Below are 24,625 nucleotides of genomic sequence, written 5' to 3'. Positions count from 1 at the left end.
TTGGAGATGCTTACCTTCATTAACTTCATCATTTTCTTTGTCCACTTGTGCTTTCAGAACATATCGTTTTATAAGTCTTTTCATTATCTGCTGTTGATCAAAAAGAAATAATTATATCACCAATGATACACATAAGTAACCTGGGTCCTATTCTCCAAAGAGTCTCACATACCTGTAAAGTAAACACAGCTCGAGAGAGAGAACTTTTATATAACTATTTACAGAAGATTCACCCAGATTTCAGAACTTAACCATTTTTTTACCTTCTATTGAGATGTACTACATAATCTACAAACATTTTCCTGGTTTAGAATGGAAGGAAACTATAAAAAAGTTAAGTTGGAGGATTTTAATTAATGGTTTCTCTTTCAACTAATGATTTCTCTTTAAGATGTACTGACACTATATTATCATCTATAAATACTACCTTATTTCTCACTGCTAAAAAACCATGAATATACGCTCATCAGAGAAAAGTTGGAAAATACAGAAAAGAAAAAATAAAGATCATCAATTGTCCCACTATCCAAAGATAATCATTTTGGATAGTTATTTTGGTGTGTGTCTCTTTAATTTTATATATATACTAATTACTATATGCATATTTTATGCTTTCAAAATACCATATATTCTGTTATATGCCTTCTTCTCATAGCAATATGTATTGTGAATATATTTCAATCTAAATAAATGCTCTTACAGGATAATTGTTTATCCACAAGGAAAAATAAAATTGGAGCTTTACTTCATAACATATACACAAAAATTAATTCCACATGCATCTTAAATGTGAAAGATAAAACTTCTAAATCCTTTAAGAGAAAGCACAGGAGAATGTATTTATAAATTCAGTGTAGAGCTGGATATTTTTCAAACAAGATAAAAAAATTCCAATTACAATAGAAAAGATTCATAAATTCAACTTTATTACTATTAAAACTTCATGAAAACTTCTGTCTACAGAGCTACTATAAAGAAAGTAAAAAAGCAAGCCACTAACTGGAAGAAAATATTGGCAATACTTACAACTGATAAGGAATTAAGTTTGGATCCAAGATATATGAAGAACTTTAATTCAATAAGAAAAACTCAAATAACCCAATAGAAAAAAAGGGCAAAGACAAACAGCCATTTTACACAGAAATGGAAACATGAATGGTCAGTAGGCATATAAAACAATCTCAAATTCTTTTCTTGGGGAAATACAAATTACAATTAAAAGGAGACACAATTTCACATCTAAAAAGGGAAAAAATCAATCTCATAATGCCAAATGTGGAAAGAATGAGTCAATGAGGAGTTTAACACTTTACTGGTATGAGTATAAACAGATCACTTTGAAAAGCAATTTGGCATTATCTGTTACAGTTGAACACTTGCATATCCTTTCACCCAGAAAGTCCACTCCTTGATACAGAGCCTGGAAAAACTACATATGTGGACCAAGAGACATAAACAACAGTGTTTATAGTAATCTTGTCCAAAGTAGCAAATACAAATCTGGAAACAGTCTAAACAAATATCAACAGGAGAATAGAGAAACCATGGTATGTTACACAATGTAAGGTCATTGTGTCCACTAATGAAATTAAATAATGAAATTAGTGAGCCATAGCCACACACAACAGTATGGATGAATCTTAGAAGCATAAATGTTGAATGAAAATTTTACTTTGCAGACGTCACAAAGTATGAAACTATTCTTATAAAGCTCAATAGCAAATGAATCTACATAATGCATTGTTAGGAATATTTTTATATATCATAAGTCTATATTTGAAAAGAAAACCAAAGCAAGAGGATGAGATACCCAGACTTCTACCTTAGTGATTACCTCTTTGGTGGAGGCAAGGGGTGGGCCAGGGAGGAGTACCTACGTAGAGGCAATGGACAGATAATGTTACCATTCTTAGGCAAGTCATGGTTTCCATAGGTATACATCGAATTAAAATTTATTATTATGCACATTCTTGTGCATATACCAAATATCACATTAAGAAAATAAAGGAAAGGGGTGGGGGAAAAGCCTGAGCTAAAATGAAGACAGAAAATATACCTTAATTTTAAGGAATTAGAAATTGTGAAGCTAAATGACCCATTAGGTGCCAAGCTCAAGAAAAGGGAGAAATCTAGGAATATTCAAAATGTCTATCTCAAAGAATAACAGATCGAGAAAGACTATGCTACTGGAAAGGAAAAGCCCATTTTACCAATCACAGTAAAATATAAAACCTATCGAATTCTGTGGAATCTAGACTTTAGGGCAGACTCACAGCTGAGTGGATCTTGGCCTGGACTTGCTCATTCATTCAATAAGTATTTGTTGAGAGCCTACTCTGTGCCAGGTACTATACTAAATGCTAGGAATGCATTAGTAAACACAGCTCCTTCTCTAATAAAACATCCTTGGAACAATTCACTATGATGAGTAGACATGTCAGGGGTCTAATTGACTTTAGAGAACAGTGAAGGTGATTCCTGTAGAAAGAAAATACAAAGAAATGGATATCAGCTAAAGCAACTTGAAAGGCAGTAATACTAATCATGGGAAGGAAAAAACTATTCAACTACTGAGACAAGAACTATCCTTATGGGAAAGTTAAAATCAGATCTCTACCTTATACCACAAATAAAACAAATTTTTAAAGAGTCAAATAGACCAAAGATCTAAATGTGAAAAGCAACATTTTGAAAGGAACAGAGAAATATTTCTTGAAAAAGCTAAAGGAAAGGATAAGGAAAAGATGAATACATCTGACTATACTGAGACATTTTGAAACTTTTATACAGGAAAGAATACCAATGAAATGTAACCTTATGTCAAGTGGGATTTTTCTGGTTGTCCTGAAATTGTTGATAAATCCAAAATTGATAAGAAAGGATGCTAAGCATTCTATGGCCTAAGACTAAGGTGTCACTAGCAGTTGAAGTCAGCCACCTCCCCTTGAGGCTTACTGAGATTCACTAGACCAGTACTTACCACCAATTCTCTTCTCTCCTTACTCCACATAAGGAAAAGGACTAAGACCTGGGAGGGATCATGAGCTTCTGGGGTGGAGAGGTTATTCTCACTCTTTCTGGGAGGAAAGGAGATGGTGCACCTCCATTCTCCAGAAGCTAAAGGAAAGAGGAAAGCCAGGGTAATCCCTCATAAAGATTAGAGTTGCCTAAACAAAAGGCCTACCATCCTGCTCCCAGTTAAATGCCGATTCCAGCAAACTTGCTGACCTGCTCCTGGCAATTAAGTCAGGAAGAAAAAAGAACTCAGTTAAGAGTGACCAGCCATGGGGTCAACCTGTACTTCCATTATTTGGCAAACATATATTTCCACTATATTGGGTGGAAGGCAGTAATACACATCAGTGGGAAAGGAGAGTCTACTCAATAAATGGGGCTGGGATGATGGATGTGAACCTTAAATCAGAACCAGATCTCTGCTTCAGGAACTGTGCAAAGGGGAAGCAGCCAACATGGTCTTTTCAAACCCTTAAACATGCCCCCAACCCAGTTACAGAAGCAGCACATGAGTCCTAGCCACAGTGAGGATATTTAAACTTGATCATTGTTAGAGCAGTAGTGACAGGAAGAAGCTGCACTCACAGCTAAGTCAAGTGAAAAGATGCTAACTCTTTGGCTTCTTTCTCCTTCCCCCTCCACATATATAAGTGAAGAATTAGCACCTTGATGAGTTAGCAGGGGGAGGTACATACAAAGCAGACCACAACCTTTTTCCACTAAAGACGTGGAAAGGTTTAGCTTGTTCTAGGAGTAAGGAGAAGAGCTTTAGATTTGATTTGGAGATTCATGGTTTTTAAAAAAACTGCCTCGTTATTTGCAAAAAAAGATACTTTTTAAAGTTATGGAGTCTTGACAAGATTTATAAAGGGATCCTCCACCCAATAGAAAAGAACAATCCAAAGTAGGGCAGTTAGTGGAAAAATATTGAAAAAAAAAGTCGTTTTGTACATTCATAGACTGAGACTCCTTAATGAACCCATTACCCAAAGTTAAAAGACAAGCCAAAGAGTGAGAGAAGTTGTTTGCGAAACATACCAACAAAGAATTGGGATGAAGAATATTATAGAATTTTGAAAAGTCAATAAGGAAGACATATGGCTAAGTAGAATTAGGAAAAGGAATTTAAATTCACCAAAAAAGGAAATCTGAATGACAAACATATAAAAAGATGTTCAATCTCACTAGTAATCAGAGAAGAGTAAATTACAATAATGAATACTTGTACACCTATGAGTTTTTTCTTCTGAAAAAATTTCAAATCTACAGATGAATTGAAAGTAAAATGAATTTACATATACTCTTCACCTAGATTCACCAGTGTGAAAAAGTTGCTGTAATTGCTTTATCTCACTGTCTATATTATTGTTATATTGCAAAGGCATTTGAAAGTAATTTTCAGACATCATGTCCCTTTATCCCTAAATACTTGTGTTTCCAAAGAACAAGAATATTCTCTTATATAACCATGCTACAGTGATCAAACTTTAGAAAAATTAACATGGGGTCAAGAACTGTTAAATACATAGTCCATATTTGGTCTCGTTTTTCTAACTGAGGAACAATTTTGCTTTCCGATGTTACTTATCTTTAGTCTCCTTTAATCTGGAACAATTCTTTGGCCTTTGTCTTCCATGATACCAACATTTTTGAAGATGTACAGAGCAGTCATCTTTTAGCAGGCAAAATTTTAAAAACCTGTTAATACCAAGTACTTCTGAGAACAGTGAGAAACTCCTGTACCATATTGCTGGAAATGTAAACTGATATAAGTACTCCCAGGTATGTCATCCAGATAAAAATACTTAAAAATGTGCCAAGGGAGATATTTACTAAGATGCTCATTATAGTATTATTTATCATAGTCAAAGAAGGAAAATAAGTGAAATGTTCATCAATAGAAGAATGAATAAACAAAAATAGTTTATTCATAAAATGGAATATTATACTATGGCAGTGAGAATGAAAAACAAGATACACATGTATCAATATAGGTAATTCTCAAAAGCATAAAGATAAATGGAAAAAGAGTAGAATATGTAGTATACTATTCATATTCATTTACGCATATTTTAAAAACACGTAAAACTAGTACATAAAGGTATGAATATACTTATATAAGTAGTAAATATATAGAAGCATACAAGGAAGGAACACAGTAGAACTTCAAGATCGTGAAGGTAGCTGGGGAAAGATGAAGGCTAATGTGATAGGGTAGGGGCATTTGTCGAATCAAAAAATCCTTACAAAAAAGATCCAAAAAGAATATGGCAAAATAAATGTTAACATTTATTAAATCAAGATGGTAGGGGCACCTGAGTGACTCAGTGGTTGAGTGTCTGCCTTTGGCTCAGGTCATGATCCTTGGGTCCTAGGATCTAATTCCGCATTGGGCTCCCCACAGGGAGCCTGCTTCTCCCTCTGATTATGTCTCTGCCTCTCTCTGTGTCTCTCAGCAATAAATAAATAAAATCTTTTTAATAAATAAGTAATAAGTAAGTAAGGGTGGTAGTGGCAGAGATATCTAACAAGATATTTGTGGTGCCATCCTGTGCTTGAAAATTTAAAATATAAAACATTCTTCTGAGTAGGTTTTTGATGCTGCCTAGCAAACTGATGGGCCTCACCAGCCTGGGCCTGAGCATTATTCCATCTCCAGCAGCAACAGCCCTTCCATTATAATAAACAGACAAATACTTTTCACTTTTACAAATAAAACTGTAATTAATACATAAACTGAGAGTAATTCAGAGCTTGTAAGAGTCTTGTTGAGAACCATTCAGAAATGTGTTATTTGGAAATCTATCCCTACAAAAAATGAAACTGCTTAAAAATTAAAATGAGGCAGAATGAGTTCAGAGTAAAAAAAAAAATATCTCTGAATATGAATAGGTCTTTCTTAGCTGAGTGAACCTAAGGTGCTTAACTCTCTAAGCTTCCATTTTCCCATATAAAAAATGGGGGTAATAAAAACTCAGAGGTTGTACAGATTAAATCAACAAATGCCCATAAAAGCAGAATTTCTGCTTAGAAGAGGTTAGTTCTTGCTAGTATTATTTATAAAGATAAAATTTTAAGACTAACATTATTGCTACCCACATGCTCTAGTATAATACACCCTAAAATATTTAACATTATCTAAAACTGTGCTTAGAAAAAAAAATCTATGAAAAGTTATATTTACTGACAGAAAGGAAGATGATAGGAAAATAAAATATTTTAAAAATTCAAATAGAGTACAGGTTCCCTAGAAACACCGCACAGCATCACTCAGATTAAATTCTGAAGGGAAAATAGGTAGATACATTCATCTTTAGCCTATGGGAAAAATTATGGTTACAGGTTTACATTTTTCCCTTTAAAATTGGGTGTTTTAAGTTTTCCATGTATCCCATAAAAATTCTCACTTTTTAAAGAAATTTCATCTTAATATTTATAGCTTAAATATATTTATATCTACCACTGTACTAAGTTTGAGCTTCTCTATAGGGCAAGAAGACCCCTAATGTTGGATTGAAATTACTTTCAATGATTTCACACATGACACTACCTGGTAATAATCCATCCTTTAGTTTATGTTGGAAAGATGATTCATATGAATTCCAAAATTACGGGCAGTTCAGAGAAGGGGTGAATGTTAGCTATTTCCATTCTACTAGGTAGCTTGTCTCATGAACCCAAGCCAGTATATTGTATAAGCAGTTAAAAAAGTGGGCTGCAAAAAAAAAAGAAAAATAAAAATAAAAAAAAAATAAAATAAAAAAGTGGGCTGCAAGAGCAAACTGCCTGGATTTGAGTTGTGACTCCATTATTTACAAGCTGCGGAGCCTTGGCAACTTAATCTGTATAATGGAAATGTTGTAATCTACATTGTTAAAGAGATATATAGGTAAATTACATAGGTGTTCAATTAATATAACTATTATGCTCTCATTATCATGTATGGTTTTATAAAGCAAATCTTGATTAACTAATCTTAATAATGATGGTTGTATAGGCAAGGATTGTAAAACTCACACGTGACATGTAAAATTACCATTATAAATATTATCTTTAGCTTTTCAACTGATTCCTTAATAGAAGCCAGTACCCAAAAACTAAATTGACCAATAGCAGATTCATCATTTTCCCCTCTTGATCAAGTTACTAACTAACGGAATAGCAGTCTATTGAATAATTTCCTCAGTTCACAAACCTCCAGGAACTATCAAAATCTCTTGGTATGATCCTGTGAATCACTCTTTAATGAAGACACTGCAACTTCTGTAGTAGACTATGGATTTTCTCTGTCTAGGGTATGGAAAGCCTAGATAGTAGTTACCTTGAACACTATCTCTTGCAAACAAATCTGATTTCCTTTCTCAACTCTCCATTAAGACTGGGAGAAGTAATGAAATATGGGTGGGTGGATATATGGGCATGCCCTTCATGCCTAAAAGGCATCAATGCTTTTTTTCTCACTTGCTTATTTTTCACTGATTCAAATTCAACTAACAATTGTGAAGCACTCTCTCACGTACTGTTACATTCATTTTCTCATTTAATACCAGAGAAGCCAAATTTGACTCTCATCAGTAGTTCCATAATCTGAATATTAGCATTCTTTAAAGCATGATGATATGGTAGACTGATTTAAAAAAAGAACTCAGAAGTAGAGTAGAATTTTAAAAAGGGAAGGAACGCTGGAAGTCATGTGTTTTTCATATTTTCAGACCATTCACTTGTGAGACACCCTGACCCATCACCATTGTACAGCCTCTGAATAAACATCTATGATTCAGAGCCTATTATTCTTTCCAGACAGCTGATTTAATCTATTTTTAGACAACTATAGCAGTTAAAAAACAATTTGTTTGTATTGCACTAAATCTGCTTCGTTGTACCTTCTAACCAACCACTGGCCCAAATTCTGTTCTTAAGAGAATAGAATAAAATTGCTTCTTCTACTTGACCAGTTTTCAAATATTCCCCTCTTCTGGGTTTCCCTAGGTTCCCATACCATTTTATTTATGTTTCACCTATACCACATAGCCACACCAGAGTGTGAAAGTTCATCTACTTTTTTTTCCTTCCCTCCCACTCAACCCCACCCTTCCACTGCAGAGGAGAGATTCTTGAAGGCAAGGACTGTATCTTTATAACCTTAGAACGAAGGACCATTCATTATAGTGGGAGTCCTGAATGTGCCCTCAAGTTCAGTGTGAATGAAGCTTAATGTGAATGTCTCATATTGCTTCCTCTAGAGAATATTATATTATAATCACACTGCATGAAACAAAAATCCATAACAACTAAACCAATTGTTATCACTCATGGATTGCATAACAAAGAGATTTTATCTAAATATAATGAAGACATTTGTATAAAGTTTGATTGGCATGTGAAATTTGATAGTTAAAATTTTATTTGTCAAAGTTTATAGAAGTATAACAATTTCAGAGACAAGAAGCTGAATTTGACAATAAACTTGAGAATATCCCCACTTCTAAATCATTCAAAAGCAACAAGTAGAATAAGAAACAGAAACACAAACTCCTTCGATGAAACTCAGAGGCATCCATACCCTTTTTTAGAAAGGTTATATGAAAAGATCAAATGGTGATGTGAGGAAATGCCAAGAGCAGACATCCAAGGCTGAAAACTTCTCTTGAATTTTTAATACAAAATCTAGAAAAGCTTAGAATAGAAAAGGAGAAATCATCATGGAAAGCCATATTTGCTAAAGTATTCAGTGAGGTTGAGGGGAAGTATCTGACTAGTCCTGTAGTGTTATTTTCTGATAAGGAAACATAAAGAAAAAGTGAACTCACATATACAATCCTGTGCCTAAAGGAAAATTCTATTAGCCAAGAAGGGGTTGTGGAACTCTCCAAAGGCACTCCAACCTCCTGAAGCAGCTGGCTCAAGAACTTATTCATTCAAAACTGAGTGATAATCAGTAAGCAATCTATACAAGATCTATATTAAGATAGTCCAAGGAAAAAAAGGAAAAACAAATAGCAAATAAAGAAACTCACCAGAAAAATATTTAAGAAAAGATGAAGAGATGAAGATACATAATGCCATCATTTAAACATTTTTAAAAAGGCCAATCATGTCTTTAAGAGCACAAAAATGGCCAAAGACAATACGGTGAGCCAAAAAAGTGATATATAAACTTGAAAATCTCAAGAGGAAGAAAAAAAAATAAAACCAAACTTAATCCTAATTAATATGAACAATAGAAGGACTACCTTATAATGATAGTGAGTGCACAAATTAAGATATAAATAAATGGAAAAGTATATCACGTACTTGAAAAGGAAGATAGAACATTATAAAGAAGTCAATTTTATTTAAATTAATACAATCACAATAAAAAATACCAATAGAATATTTTGCAAACTACACAAGCTGACTTTAAAGTTCAAATAGAAATATAAACAGGAAAGAATAACCAAAACATTATATAAAATAAGTCTTAAAGTAAGGATATGTTTATGTGGGGTCTGTGTCTATATATTTTGTTTGTTTGACTTTTGTTCTATACTATAATAGTTTAAATAATGTGATTCTATCACATAAAGAAAACCTGGAAATAAATCTAAGGAGATAAATAAATTTAGTAAATGATAAAGGTGATATTTCAAATCAATAAAAAGTTAATTATTCAACACATCTATACATACATATAATCATGTGGAAAAAATTAATTTGGATCCCCATCCTACACATTGCATCAAAATATATTCTACATGGATCAAAAATTCTCATATAAAAAATGAAACCATAAAAGTACTAAAGAAAATATGTGTAAAAAAAATTTTAAGTATTATGTGGGAGAAGATCTTTCTAAACAGGATACAAAATCTAAAGCCATAAAAAGTTTATGGAGTTGGCTATACAAAAATCAAAAAGTTAGGAGAAAATGTTAAAAAGATACACAACAACAACAACAACAAAAAAAAAAAAAAACAATTTTCAACTCATATCAAAGGTAAAGCGTTGATTTTCTGAAAATAATGAATTCTGAAAAGAGGAATTCTCTTGATTTAAAACAAAAAGCCCATCATGAAAAGTAAATATACAGGATCTCAGACAAATAGAACACTAAACATAAAAGGATGGTCAAGTTCGTTCATTACAAAGAATGCAAAATAAAACTACACTGTGATACCATACTCACCTATCTAGTTGGCAAAGATAAAAAGCCTTTGGTAACACACTGTTAGTATGTTAAGGAAGAAATGGGCTCTCTCATACATTTATTGTAAGAATGTAAATTGGCACAAGTTCCATCAAAATCAGTTTGATAATAAGTACCCAATTTCATAGATTTACATGTTTCAAATGTCATATATACAAGGTTACTTACTGCAGTATTGCTTGTAATATCTAAATATTGACAATATCCTCTATTTCCACGTATAGAGGACATGTTAAATATAACTGTATAATGGAATATAATCTAACCTTTTAAAAGGCTCTGATAATCAGTGTGCCAAGCAATTTTGCAGAATTTGCTACTTCCATGAAAACTGTACAAAACTGTACCCACTGATATCACATACATTATAAATTCCTGGATCTTCATTCTAGTGATCTTGTACACATCAGAAATATATAGATTTGATAATGAAAATGATCACGTGGTGTAAAGTAAAAAAGCACAACCTCTTCTGAGTTGGAATTTAGTGTTCAAATGTCACAACTAATATCAAAATGCAAAAGATATTTTAAAGTAGTACTGATGAAACAATATAGCCTAAGAATCCATTGGAAAATGGATTATGTAGAGAAATATATCAGGTTCCCATACTGTGAGAGCATTATTTTCCTAATATACCCTAATATACCATATATTCCATTGCTTCCCCAGGTCAAGGTATTTGAAGTTATTCTTTGGAAATTGTGGCAACATTTTGCTTTTAATAACACAAAGAACTCTTCTTCCTCAACCAAAAGAATGAGGACTTAGACTATTTTTTCTCCGTTTTGTTCTATCCTCATGCTACATGAGAACATAATTCTACTCACTACACACACACACACACACACACGGAATTACATACAGATAAAGAGATATGTCTTCTAAATGCTTACCTGATAACGTGTTGGCTGGTTGAGAATGCTGTTAAAACTGTGTGATTCAAAAACTCTTGAGTTAGACTGAGTGAAGAGGTTTAACTAGGAAAAAATACAATTAACCTAGTAAATCAGAATACATTCATTGGGAAATCAAACATATAATCTACTATATTCTCCTTGATAACATTTCTGGAGTCAACATTTCTAAGGAACACTTTCTGGAAGTTGAATTTTATAAGTGATTTAATATATTTCCAAAGGCAAAATGTAACATGAGCAAAAAGCTCATGTTTATCAAAATGTTCACAAAGTGTACTGCAATAGAATTGTTTAAATGAAAACATATTTTTAAAATCTGGCTCATATTAAACATAAATGTTCCTGGGGACTTGTATGCCTTATCAAAATATATTCATGGCATCTAGGACGCAAAGGTGCCTGGAAGCAACTGTCTGCTCCTGAGCATATATTCCTATCCTACACTTGACTGGAAACACACTCCAAGTTCAAATGGTTTCACTGGTATTTTGTAACCCTAAAGTATGAACCAAATAAATGTCTTCCTAGATATCGTGGCCCTATACTGATCCAGATCCACAACCTTGAATAGAATAAGCTTAACAAATTTTTGTTTTCTTTTCTTGCTCTTTTTTTTTAGGGTTTTACTTCAGAGTGAGTAGCTTTCTACTCACTCTGAAGCTCTCTAAAGAGGAGCACACTCTTACTGGCTACTCTTTATGTAGGTGAGCAGGGCCTGCCTCTAACTTCTCTTGGGCAAACTGCCACTGATAAGGTATGATTCAAACACAGGGCCCCCTATGCAAAAATATGTATTCACCCCACCACCTGACTTCCCAGCATCATAACTCAGGAATGTACAGGATGCTAAGACGAAGTGGCAAAATCATGCCTAGAAAATCTTGGCTAATAAAATTAATTCTCCTATTTGCCACTGGAGGTCAGTATCTGACTGCTGACTGAGGTTAATTTTACAGGTTAGCACAAGAGTTCTTGAGGCTCCTTCCTCTCTTCTAAAAAAGAAAAAAAAAAAGACATATAATTTCTCCAAATTTTTACTAAAGTCAGTACACAGAGAGTATAAATTAATATTAATAATATTAAAGTGATTTAAACATCTCCATGCACAATTAAAAAAAATCAAAATGGCAGTTTTAAACCTCATACGGGGAGACTGGGAAGCCAAGGCTCATGACACCTAAGAGATCAATGCTCAACTTTTCTATTTCCAGCAGTTTCTCTGAAAAAAAAGTGATTCCTTCTGCCAATGGTGCACTACAGGCAGGAGAGGACACCCTAAATGAAGCACATCTGCTCCCCACATTCCAGCAAGCTGCATTTCCCTTACAGGGGCCTAGGTAGCCACAAGCCACCTGAAAGAACTCTTCTCCACCTTACAGTATTTCTGCCCTTCTACCCTGTGACACTATCAGCAATGAAGTCAGTGAAGTCAGTTTTCTACAGAAAGAAAACTCTAAGGTGTGAAGTGCAAGAGTTGTGATTTCCAATGCCTGAAAGCATTCTGGTTTTATTTTTTATTTTTATTTTTTTAATTTTTACTTATTTATGATAGTCACAGAGAGAGAGAAAAAGAGAGAGGCAGAGACATAGGCAGAGGGAGAAGCAGGCTCCATGCACCGGGAGCCCAACATGGGATTCGATCTTGGGTCTCCAGGATCACACCCTGGGCCAAAGGCAGGCGCTAAACCGCTGTGCCACCCAGGGATCCCGCATTCTGGTTTTAAATAATAAAGCCTCAGTTGGGACTCCTGGGTGGCTCAGTGGTTGAGCATCTGCCTTTGGCTCAGTGCTGATCCCTGGATCCTGGGAACAGGTCCCACTTCAGGCGCCCCGCAGGGAGCCTGCTTCTCCCTCTGCCTGTGTCTCTGTCTCTCTCTCTCTCTCTCTGTGTCTCTCATGAATAAATAGATAAAATCTTAAAAAAAAAAATAAAGCCTCAGTTAATAAATCCCCAGAGAAACAAAGAGCCTTGAAAACAGTCAATTTCAGTAGCGGCAGCAATCACCCAGGAAGGCAAATAGAGCCTGGCCTCTTTAAGAGACTTGCAGCTGAAGGTAGAGCCCAGGGAGAGGAAATGGGACAGAAACCAAGCCAGAGCAACAGGTGCTGAGTGTAAGTAGCCCTGTGCAGTAGAAAGAGCTAGACATCCGATGCTGGAAGACTTGGGATTCCACACCTACTCCACAACTGGCTAGCTCCCTGACCTTGTGTAAGTGCATTCCTTTAATGGTTTCAGTGGTCCTATCCATAACATGGGAAGAATAATAATACCTACCTCACAGTGTTGCATGAGGTTCAAATGGACAGCAAAGCACTCTGTAAACTGTGAATGAGGAAGGGCACTGATATTTGTTGAGGCTGGAACTGCGTACGTCTCATATCATTCTCACATTAACCCTACAAAGCGTCCTCTCCTTCAGATGAGACAACTAAGACTCAGAGTGATGAAATGACTTACTTGCTAGTAAGCCCTAAGTGCCAAAATTTGTATCCGAGTCTCACACAGAGGCTCCCTTCCTTACATTGTACTGCTTCTCACTGTGTACATATGAGCTATTACTTGAAATCATAGGATGACACAGCCAAATCATTATCTTGGAACATAACAGCCTTAAGAGCCCACATCCGGGGGCGCTTGGATGGCTCAATGGTTGAGCATCTGCCTTTGGCTCAGGTTGTGATCCCAGGATCCTGGGATCAAGTGCTGCATCAGGCTTCTTGCGGGGAGCCTGCTTCTCCCTCTGCCTATGTCTCTGCCTCTGTCTCTCATGAATAAATAAAATATATAAAAAAAAAAAAAAAAAAAGAGCCCACATCCAGGTCAATTTAAAAAGGTTTAAAAGACGTAAAGATTAAGATTGCCAGGGTGTTACAAATCTTGAAAATGCACATCTATTTTTTAAAGTGATAAATTAAATTGCAGTGATTCAGTCTTTTTCCTCAGCTTCAAATGAGAAAAAACACCTACCTCTGCTCAACAAGCCAGTACTTTATGGAGGTAACACCGCCATCAGGTGGGCCCTCAGGGTATTACAACTACAGATCATTTTTAAAAATGGTATTTTATTTTATTTTTTTTTCATTTGTTTTTTATTGGTGTTCAATTTACCAACATACAGAATAACCCCCAGTGCCCGTCACCCATTCACTCCCACCACCCGCCCTCCTCCCCTTCTACCACCCCTAGTTCGTTTCCCAGAGTTAGCAGTCTTTACGTTCTGTCTCCCTTTCTGATATTTCCCACACATTTCTTCTCCCTTCCCTTATATTCCCTTTCACTATTATTTATATTCCCCAAATGAATGAGAACATATAATGTTTGTCCTTAATTCCATACGTTTGCTCCTTTATGTCTTGCTCCAGTTACCTGAGGTCCTGCTCATATCCTTCTACCTTCTCTACCAATTGTATCTCTGAAAATTAAGTTCATGATTATAAAGACTATCATAAAACTCATCTTTGTTAAATTCAGGGTATGACTCAAACTAAAATCTAAGTATGACTTCACTGGGGCAACTTTGGGACAAACCGTTCTTGATTATGTATAAAAATAAAGATATTATGTTTAATATCTGAGGATGCTCTTAGGTCTGTGTCAATTTTATGATAGTAAAGAAAAAAGATTACTTAGCTCAATCAAGAGTTTCTACAAATAAGAATACGATGGCAGTAAACTATGCATATAGCCAAGAGGAAAATGTGAGATTAAAACTAATGTCAAAATAACAGCTGAGAAGCATGGAACACACACACACACACACACAAAAAAAAAACCCAAAGTGTTTTCTAACAGTAACTTTTATGTTTACTTTTAACAAGTTAAAAAAAATGTTTTTATTTTTTAACTGGTACTGTGTATGAAATTCTGACCAGAAGCAAGGTATAGACTAAGTGACTTCTTGAAACATTGTGAAGATATTAAGTATTTGTCTGTGAAAGACTACGAAATGGACAGTAACTTTCAACATCTTCTAAGTTCACACATAAAAATTACTGAACAAACATCAAAGACAAGGAGAAAGACAGAACATTCATCTTCAGATGTTGGTGAGTTTTGGATACCTACCCTGGACTTGGAGTTACCCATTCCCATTTCTATATCCTTCTGCAGCCGGCTCCTCCTGCATTTGGAGAAGTTAATGATTCGCATGACGAAATAAACAAATGACTTCGGACTAGGAACTAGACTGAAGGGTGGAGGTAATGTTTTTCCATCATCAAAATAAGATAACCAAAGTTTTGAACGGGCAAACTTCCATTCTACATCACTGTCATCCTGTGTCACAAAAATAGAAAAGAAATAATGACTCATTTTGAGTAAGGGACAGGTGGGGCTAGGTAGGGAGAGATGGGGTGTGTGTGTGGGGGGGGCAGGCAATGGGATCAGGTGCATAGAAATCCCAAAAATATGGAGATATAAGGAAACCAGAAAGAAGGGAACAAACCACACCACCCTGTCCTAGGTGTCAGAAGTGGAGTCTTGTAATAACAGCTACTTAGCCACTTGGGACCAACAAAGAATGACCAGACCGAAAGATAAAGTAAGCCATTAAAAGTGTTATCACTAATCCTTACTCAGTGGCACTATCAATAGAGGATTTAGGTTCCCTGGTTAGCCTTAATAAAAGACCAACCCTAAAAGCCCTCAGTGGCAACTCTTTCTTCACCTTTTTTGCTCCTGAGAGCTTTTTCTGTATTCCTGCTTAATAAAATTCCATCACTTTACTCACTCTCCTTTTTGGGCAAGATTCATTCTTTGATTCTATGAGACAAGAACCTCACTTTCTCACTTAAATTTTAAAAACGAAATATTCCAGCAACTGATTCCAGTAGGATCATACAACAAACCTAAAATATGCTTTTGAAATAGATAAGAGATTTATATACATTTATTTGCATATAACCTCTATTGGCCTACATATATTCTTAGTAGCACTTTTATGATACTCATTTTCAAAAATTTTTCTCTTCCATATGCCTCTGTTTCTACCCACTGAAAATTTAACCAGAATGCCCTGTTCACCAGCCAAAACAAAGCAAAAGTGCAAGAAAAATTCAAGGTCAAGAAAAGATGAAAAGAAGCCAATTCTACATATTCAAGAGTACTTCCCCATTCTTTACGTGTCTCCTCCTCATCTAGACCCATCCAAGGCAGGCTGTAGATAGATCATAATATACTTCAAGAACAAAAGAAAAAAAATAGCAGACAAGCCCCCACCCCCCACCCCAAAGGAAACCACCCTTAAAAGGATTTTATACCTCTCTGGAAAGAGCCCTCCACCCTTTCCCATGTGATCGGTGACAAAAACCTGATTGGATGACAGCTGCAGGGAGCATTAATCAGCAAGCCCATAAAAACCCCTAGATTTAGAAACTCCAGTGGCAACCCTCTTGGGTCCCCTCCTCCTTGGGAGTTTTGTACTGTCACTTTGCTATCACTCAATGAACCTTGCTTTGCTGCCCACCACTCTGTCTGGTCTACCTCTTCATTCTTCGAAGTGGTGTGACCAAGAATGGTTGGGCACCCACAAAAGAGAAAAAAATCCCGTAACACTTATTCTCAGTTCTGGCCCATGGTGATGAAGAGAAGAAATAAAAAGAAGGGGGTCCAGAGGTGGAAGAAGCTGGCTTGCTTGTTTCACACTGCCCACACTGCCATTTCGACACTTAAGCACGTATTCAGAGTACCAGAGTTTTCATTTCTGGGGGACCTAACTTCTGCTTTGAGAAACTATTTTATATGTTTCTAAAACACACACAGAGACTCAGCAGATTTAACAAACAGCAAAGCACTAAAGAGATACTGAACACTAACCTGGAGGACATGGCAAAACATATATACAATGATGAAGGAAAGTACCAAACCAAGCCCAATTCAAAACACGAAGTAAAGTGACTTCTAGAATACTAAAAATTCTGACTGGATACAGAACATCATCAATGTCTGCCAGACATGTAGTAATTCCTCTATGGGGATCTTTCAGATGGTTGACTGACAACCTAGGACAGAATAATTTCCCTATAGCCAATACTTCTTCTAGCCCTCAATTTCAAAACTTCTGAAATATGCTCTGAGAGGAGGCGGTGTGATGGTAAATTTATGGGGCCCCTACTGTGCTCCTAGAAAACCCTGGAGGCTGTGAGCCTATCTATCCAGGAGGAAAACACAGAGAAAGGTCCTAGCTTCCTTTGTTTGGGTATAAGACTCTTTATTTAGAAGGGCTGGAAATCCACCACAAGCCACAAAAACAGATGCAGCATGCTATTAGAATGAGATGGCAAGAATAGACACCATGGATAGAAAGCAAGTTTACCTCAATTTCTTGATATGAGCTATTAATCATGGCAATTAACATGTTGAGTAAAACAACCACCATAGTTACATTGTATATTCCGTAAAGAACATATCCAATATTTTCTATGAATTTGTGATCGTATTTGAGCACAACGGAAGTGACTTCAGACAACCCAAATATTGACCAAAACAAAGTCTTGAAACTTTCTTCTACACTGTTGAGAGAATAAGGTACACTGTAAATAAATTGACAGTTTTCAGTATGAAAAAGTCAAAAGAAACAAGTTAGGTTGTCAAAAGAAACAAGTTAGGTTCTGAATTCTGTGCAGATGTAAAATGCCATCATTAAAGATCATCATGACAAACCCCAAGAGTATAATTATTTTATTACAGTATTTATAGAAATCATTCTCTCAGATTTTCAGGAGTATGTGATTAAATAATAGTGCTAATGCCTAGCTTTTCTGGAAGTTATCATCAAGCCAAAATTCTCTGAACTCAGTAGAGGAAAGCTGAAATCATGCCACAATACCCATTCCTTTCTCCTAGAAAGATGGAAATTTGGGGGTTGATTTTATAGGTGGTTTAGATATTTAAGTAAGCTTTTTGGAGTAGAACAAGGCCAGGATTAAAATTAAAATTACATACTCACTTCAAAAAAAAAAAGTATGTACAAACATATTCCCTGCATGGCACCAGTAGGGAAGAATGAAAAACACCTAAATATCCACTAATAAAGGCGTGTGTAAGTAATTCTGACATTTATATATGAATGGTATGCAGCCACTGGGAAAATGAGACAGCTCTATCTACATGTGTTTATAAAAAATGATACCTGAGATATATTAAGTGAAAAAAATAAGAGACAGCAAATGTGAAATACTCTACTATTTGACTAGAAAAGAGGGGTTTACAAACACCACATTCTTGTTTATGGATAAAATATCTCTGAAAGTATCCAAAAGAAACAATTGCCTCTGGGAACTAAGAAGAAATAAGTGCATGGGGTCTAGCGGTGAAGAAGGGGACATGATTTTCACTGTAGATTCCACTCTATCAATTTTTTGCCACAAAAATATATTACCTACCTGAAAGTTATACTGAACTGGAAATGCAGTGGAGGCAACAGATTGAAAGATGCCTCTTCTTTTCCTTTAATTTATATAATCTACTGAGTCTTCCATCACAGCAATGAACACTTAGACCCTCACCAAACTGATCGCCTACTTTTAGCCCTTGAGTGAACTTTGCCAACTGAATTTGGCTGTTTTTGGCATATAACCAAGTTGTAATCACCAATTTGTGAACCACAAAAATAATCCTTAAATTAAATAACTATGCATGTAGAATTCCATTACAAAGAAGGTTCAAAAGTCAGTCCTTTTTCCAGAGAAACCTTTATGGAAACAGTGTTTTTTTAAATAACATATTCTAAATAACAGTTCTATAGATTTACAGGTTTTAGCACTAGTTTATTTATTCATTCCATCATTCAACAAATATTGATGGAATACCTATTATGTTCTAGAAATTGTGCTAGACCCTGAGGATAGAAAGGTTCCTACTTCTATACAGTTAACTCTCTATTACAAAACATTTCATTGTGTGATGTTATAGTATAGATAGTAGCAGGAAACTAAAAGAAGCTATAACTTCTTTGTTCCCTGCCATTAGTTTAACAGTATCCCCAAATTCTGACTCCTTTCTCCTGCTCTTTTGTAAACTTTCTTACCTCTAACTTCAAGAATATAGATTCCTGAGAATCTCTATGTGTGGGAAGAGGCAGACAGCGAAAAAGGAGAAGACACTGGCAGTTCCTGAGCAATTAATGTGGGCAAGAGACTTTCTATACACGACCTTATATAATCCTCACAACAACCTGATTCCAACCTTATTGTGTTTATTTTAAAAATAAGGAAACTAACACTGTTGAGTAACTCGGCCAAAAGCCACAGCTAGAAATCCGCAGAGATGCTGCATCTATGTCCAGGTCTGTCTGGTTTTCCAGCCTATATTCTTTCACCATATCAGTGGCCACATTCTCACACAAAACAATGAAGACAATGTGTTGTATAAAATAAGTTCTCCCAGAGTTCAAAGGGGTGGCATTGTGTGTAGGATCTCTCTGTCCCTCCCCTAGTGGGTTCTAACAGAGTTTTTTTTTCATTACAATAAAGCAAGTTTCAGATCTCTTTTACCCCCTAAGACTTGCTCTTTATAACTATTTGAGAAAAAAAAATCATTTCAAAACAATTCAGATGCCTGAAAGGGCTTAATATTCTATTTTAGTCTACAGGGAACTTATTGAAGGTCTACATTCTTTCCAGTTGTGGCATTACAGGGTACAAAGGGAGGCAGGGAGGGCTTATGGTCTCCCTACCTGGAATGATTACAGTACAAAAGGAGGGCCCACGTCCTGACCATTTAAACACCAGATCTCACAAATGAAAGTCTCCATGCTGAGGGAACTTCAAGGGACAATGCCTACGGAAGTTTAATCAAGGAAGACATCACAGGCAAGGTGAGTCTCCAGTGCAGAAACCAGTGTGATCACAGGAAGGAAGTGGTTTTAGTGTTACAGTGAGCTATACAACATTTACCTATAATTTCTTTTTACTCAACTCCTGTACTGCTTAATGATACGTTAAAATAAAGGTCAATGCTTCTTTTTTTAATAGTAATAGCTATAAAATGATGAAACTAAATTTAATGTCATACATAATGTAAGAGACATCCAGTATGAAAAATGTGCCACCCAATTCTCTTAACATAGCCAGTTTGTCTAGAATTTTTTCTAAAGTCTGATTCTGTTCTGTGGTCCAACATTTACCAAGCTCAAAGAAATGAGCCTTTAGAGCAACGTAATCACACATAAGCATTGTTTTCAATGGTTTTTCTTTTTCCTTTAAAAACATTGTTATTACCATTACTGAACTGTGTGTGTATGTGTGTGTGTATGCTTCATCTAGGTTTGTTAAAAATTTTCTCATCACACTTTTTTTTTTATAAGATGTTTTACTTACGTGGTAAAAGCAGCATTTACTTTAGCTCCAAGATAGTAAGAATACAGTATGAACATGCCAATCATAAAGGCAAGAAACACCATAATAAAGAGGACCATGAACTTGAAAATGTCCTTCACAGTCCTTCCAAGAGAGATCTGCAAGGGACCAAAGCTCTCATTTGCAGGAAGGATATATGCGATCCGAGAGAAGCTGAGCACAACAGCTATAGCATAGAGGCCTTCAGATATGATCTGAGGGTCAGAAGGGAGCCATTTATCTCTGGCTAGGAAAAGAGAGAGAGAGAGAGAGAGAGAGAGAGAGATTAGAAATGGAACTTTCTACTCATTGCTAGCTATGCAAAATAAATACCTTATTAAATAATATCTATTTTTCAGGTTGGTGGTTTTGATCTCGGTTGAAACTATTCTAGATTTAATTAACTGGCCAGGCACTGTTTTTCATGTTAAACTGAATTCCACCTTCACATGGAATCTTTTAATGGAGGAAACACTGATAAAGATACTAAGCCCGTTTCACATTGAGTAGAAATGGAATCAAGTACAAAAGATAAAGAAAGAGGTTAAAACCCTTCAATAGACACAAACGGTGCCTTCAGAATGACAAAACAACAGACTTGACTAATTTGTCCCCTCAGTCATTAGATTTATTGACCAGCTCTTTTGTCATTTTATAGGCTCAATTGGCACAAAGCTTCTTTTCCATATTTCATGGGGGAAATTAGTTCATCTCACGGCTTTTGCAAGTAAAATGTTGTATCATGAGAAGTAAGAATGTCACTGAATCACAATGGTGCTGTCGGTGTGAGATCTGAGCAATATAACTTGTTCCTGGAAAATGTGAAATGCTACGGAGATGCAAAAATTGGGGGTATAAATTCTAAATGAGGACCCTACCCCTTTCAAGGTCACTTAGTAATTTCACAGCAGACTACTGGATACTGGTTTCCCTGGAAGGTCAGTGAAAGACTATATGGCTAATTTTGCGCCAACCGAGTCACTCCCAGAAGAATGGATGCATTGTAGACACTTGCAACAACAAAAATTAACAATTATTCGGTGTGTAATGTATACCAGACACAGTGCTTTCCTATAACTCTATGGATTTGATGTTACTATTATTCTCTCCTTAGAGACACAAAAGCCAAGACTTATAAAGCTTAAATACTTGATCAAAATCATACACACAATAAGAGGCAAATTCTGAACTCACAAATTTCCCTCCAGATGACAGTCATTAGATATACATGAATAAGTTTAAATAAATGGGTTATTGAAATAGTCAAGATAGATATTACACAAAAATACAATTTAAGCTAATTCTTTAATTATAAATGGTAATCATTTACTCATTTGATCTGGTCTCCTTGGCATATAAAAATCTTTGCTTGCTGACAGTAAGAGATAATGTGTTTAAATTTCACAATGTGTGAAACGTACATTTTATATTTTGGAGCAGGCACCCAGTCTTCTTCAATAATGTTAACATGCCACTTGTACTTATCACAAAAATATAAGCCTGAATTACACTTATAAAGAAGTATTCTTCACAATCAGAACACATTTGAACTCTGTGCCTGAGTATCCTTATCATCAAAATAAGGGGCAGGCAATAAAATTCTAAAGTCCTTTCTAGATTTAAGATTGTGCAACTACGTGAAAATTTGCTAGTCTCACCTCCCCAGTCTGGCCTCAAGGGAGGGGAGGCTCATATCTCTTACCATTGGTTTGTGCTGGGCAAGGGAGGTGTCAATATCCTTGCACGCTGGTTGTCGGCTGGGGCCTCCCTGCTCTTCATGATACAGAGAAGTTAGGCATGAATTCCCTTCCACACTGTGTTGAAGGGCAGGACATCTGCCCCAGTATCTCTGCCTGTTCCCCAGAGCTTACATTCTCATGTCACTTTAGCTCCTACTTCCTGGCTCTGCTGAATTTTTGTTCACTACCCGTATAGCAGTTCAGCACCTTTTACTATTTTATCTCCTCTGAACCATGCTCTCAGGGACTCATCTTCCACCTAATCAGTATATCAAGCTACTTTTTCCTCCTAATTTAGTTTCATACCCTAAGAATATGCAAAAAATAATTATGTTGTTAGGTTTAAAGAGAAATTTTCTCCTACCCTGCAACATCTTGTTTTTATAGATTTGAAAACTGAGGCACAGAGAAGTAAATTAACTCAAACAAAGAAGGGAAGAGTCATGGTCTTGCTATGAATTTAATTTCGTATAGTTCCAATGTGCATGCTCTCTCTTTTGTTCATATACATTCAACACATATCTCCTATTAAAATTGACATTTCTTTCCCACATGTGGTTTCAATTCCTTTTCTGACATATAAAGGGATCCTGCAGCTAATAACTTACCATAAGTGAAGTACTGGATCTCTGGTGGAAGTGTAACTTCACTGAGGTCACTCTCTTGGACATAACTGTCCACGTACTGCTGTGCTTTTGTCGCCTGAAGGAAAGCTAGGAATCTGGCCGTGAAAGCAGCAATGAAGATGGAGAGCATCCCAAAGTCCAGTACATTCCACAACTGCAAAATATATTCCCTAGGTCCTTCCAGCCAGAGCTCCTTACACTCAGACCACATCATCCCTGTCACACATGGGAAGGTACAGATTACATCTTACAGCTTAGACTGAGAAGCTGTTATTCTGTCCATATCGGTCCCCACCTATAAAATACCCAACATATAAAGCACCACACCAGGCACCACAAAGCACCAACTATTGTTCAGCTCCCTAAGGCCCTTAACAGAGTTAAATAAGTGAGGAAAAATCTTCAACTAAGTCGGCGTTAGATTTCAAAGAAACATAGTTCTACATTTGGTACCCTGAAATGGTGCTACTTCTGCAGAGGGGTGGTCAGAAAAGAAGGAAGGAGAATAAGCAAAGAAGATTCTTCAAGTCAAATTATTTTTCTCTAGGAAACTTTTGGGGAGAGGAGAAAATTCACCTTTGTGAATCCCAACAGTTCCCACATCATAACAATTATTGGTGAAATAAACCCTTACATGAGAAACTTCCTGCAGACGTTTTACAAGATCAGTTTTTCAGTCATGCAGGAACACTTACACCATTCCCCTACCTTTTCTCCTCTTTCTAGTATCATGCCAGGGAGGAGAGGCATATCACTGGAAAAAGAAGGACCCCTTAAGCTGGGGCCCTAGGACACTGTGAAGAAACTGAAAGCAGAAAATGCCATTCTTGGAGAAGAGGGCAAAATTTCCAACTTAACAACATGTCCTGACCATGTAAGGGGACAATATTGCAGAATTTTTAAAAATGTAATAGCTCAAAATAAAATTCATAAAATAATTATATGACCTAGGTAGAGGCCACAGGAGTTAATGAGAGGACTAACCAACCTATTAATTCAGGAATTGAGAAGACACCAAAAACACTCTGGGTAAAGCAGAGAGAATAGATAAAAGTGACTCTGGGTTAGTGATGGATAGATAAACTGCTCCTACCTCCATTTTTTTCTCTCATTGTTTAAAGGTTTTAACTTTAACACAGCTATTCAAAATGGGCTCTTGTGAGCCAAGATATGAAAGCAACCTAAGTGCCCATTGGTCAATGAATGGACAAAGATGTGGTGCGCTGGAATATTACTCGGCCATAAAAATGAATGAAATCTTAGATTTGCAACAACATGGTTGGACTTAGAGGGTATATTCTAAGCGAAGTAAGTCAGAGAAATACCATGTGGTTTCACTTACATGTGTAATCTAAAAATCAAAACAAATGAACAACAGACTCTTCAATACAGAGAACAAAGTGGTGGCTGCCAGAGGGGAGGCCAATGGGGTGGGGGGGTGGAATAGGAGAAATAAAGGACATTAAGAGGTTCAAACTTCTAATTTATAAAATAAATAAGTCATGGAGATAAAAAGCATAGCACAAGGAATATAGTAATTAATACTGTAATAACATTGTATGGCGACTACACTTACAGCAGTGTGCACTGAGTAATATATAGACTTGTCAAATCATTATGTTGTACACCTGAAACTATATAACATTGCATGTCAACTACACTTTGCTAATGAAATATTTAAAAAAAAACAACAAAAAAGTGGACTATTGTGAGGTGAAGTAACAAATATTCTGAAAACAGAAACTCTCCTAAAACAAAACAAACAGAAAAACAACAACAACAAAAAACCCTTCTGAAATGAAA

At 35.9% G+C, this 24,625-nt stretch overlaps 1 protein-coding gene across 7 annotated transcripts in view; it reads right to left on the bottom strand.

Moving 5' to 3' along the window:
• TRPC3 (transient receptor potential cation channel subfamily C member 3) overlaps positions 1 to 24,625 on the bottom strand; it is a 64,938-nt gene that overhangs the window by 3,715 nt on the left and 36,598 nt on the right. For 2 of the 7 annotated variants that reach the window (XM_072788535.1, XM_072788540.1), the window contains 7 exons: positions 22,805 to 23,038; positions 20,440 to 20,704; positions 17,436 to 17,631; positions 15,188 to 15,397; positions 13,397 to 13,444; positions 11,098 to 11,181; positions 15 to 90 (listed from right to left, as the gene is read on the bottom strand). In XM_072788535.1, coding sequence (XP_072644636.1) covers positions 15 to 90; positions 11,098 to 11,181; positions 13,397 to 13,444; positions 15,188 to 15,397; positions 17,436 to 17,631; positions 20,440 to 20,704; positions 22,805 to 23,038 — 1,113 coding nt within the window. The remainder of the gene's footprint in view (positions 1 to 14; positions 91 to 11,097; positions 11,182 to 13,396; positions 13,445 to 15,187; positions 15,398 to 17,435; positions 17,632 to 20,439; positions 20,705 to 22,804; positions 23,039 to 24,625) is intronic. The other 5 variants (XM_072788537.1, XM_072788541.1, XM_072788536.1 and 2 more) reach the window with 4 other exon arrangements.

This window comes from Canis lupus, chromosome 20 (assembly GCF_048164855.1).
Source record: "Canis lupus baileyi chromosome 20, mCanLup2.hap1, whole genome shotgun sequence".
Lineage (NCBI taxonomy): Eukaryota > Metazoa > Chordata > Mammalia > Carnivora > Canidae > Canis > Canis lupus.
Note: the sequence above shows the minus strand (reverse complement) of the source record. Positions and strands in the feature narration are given on the sequence as shown.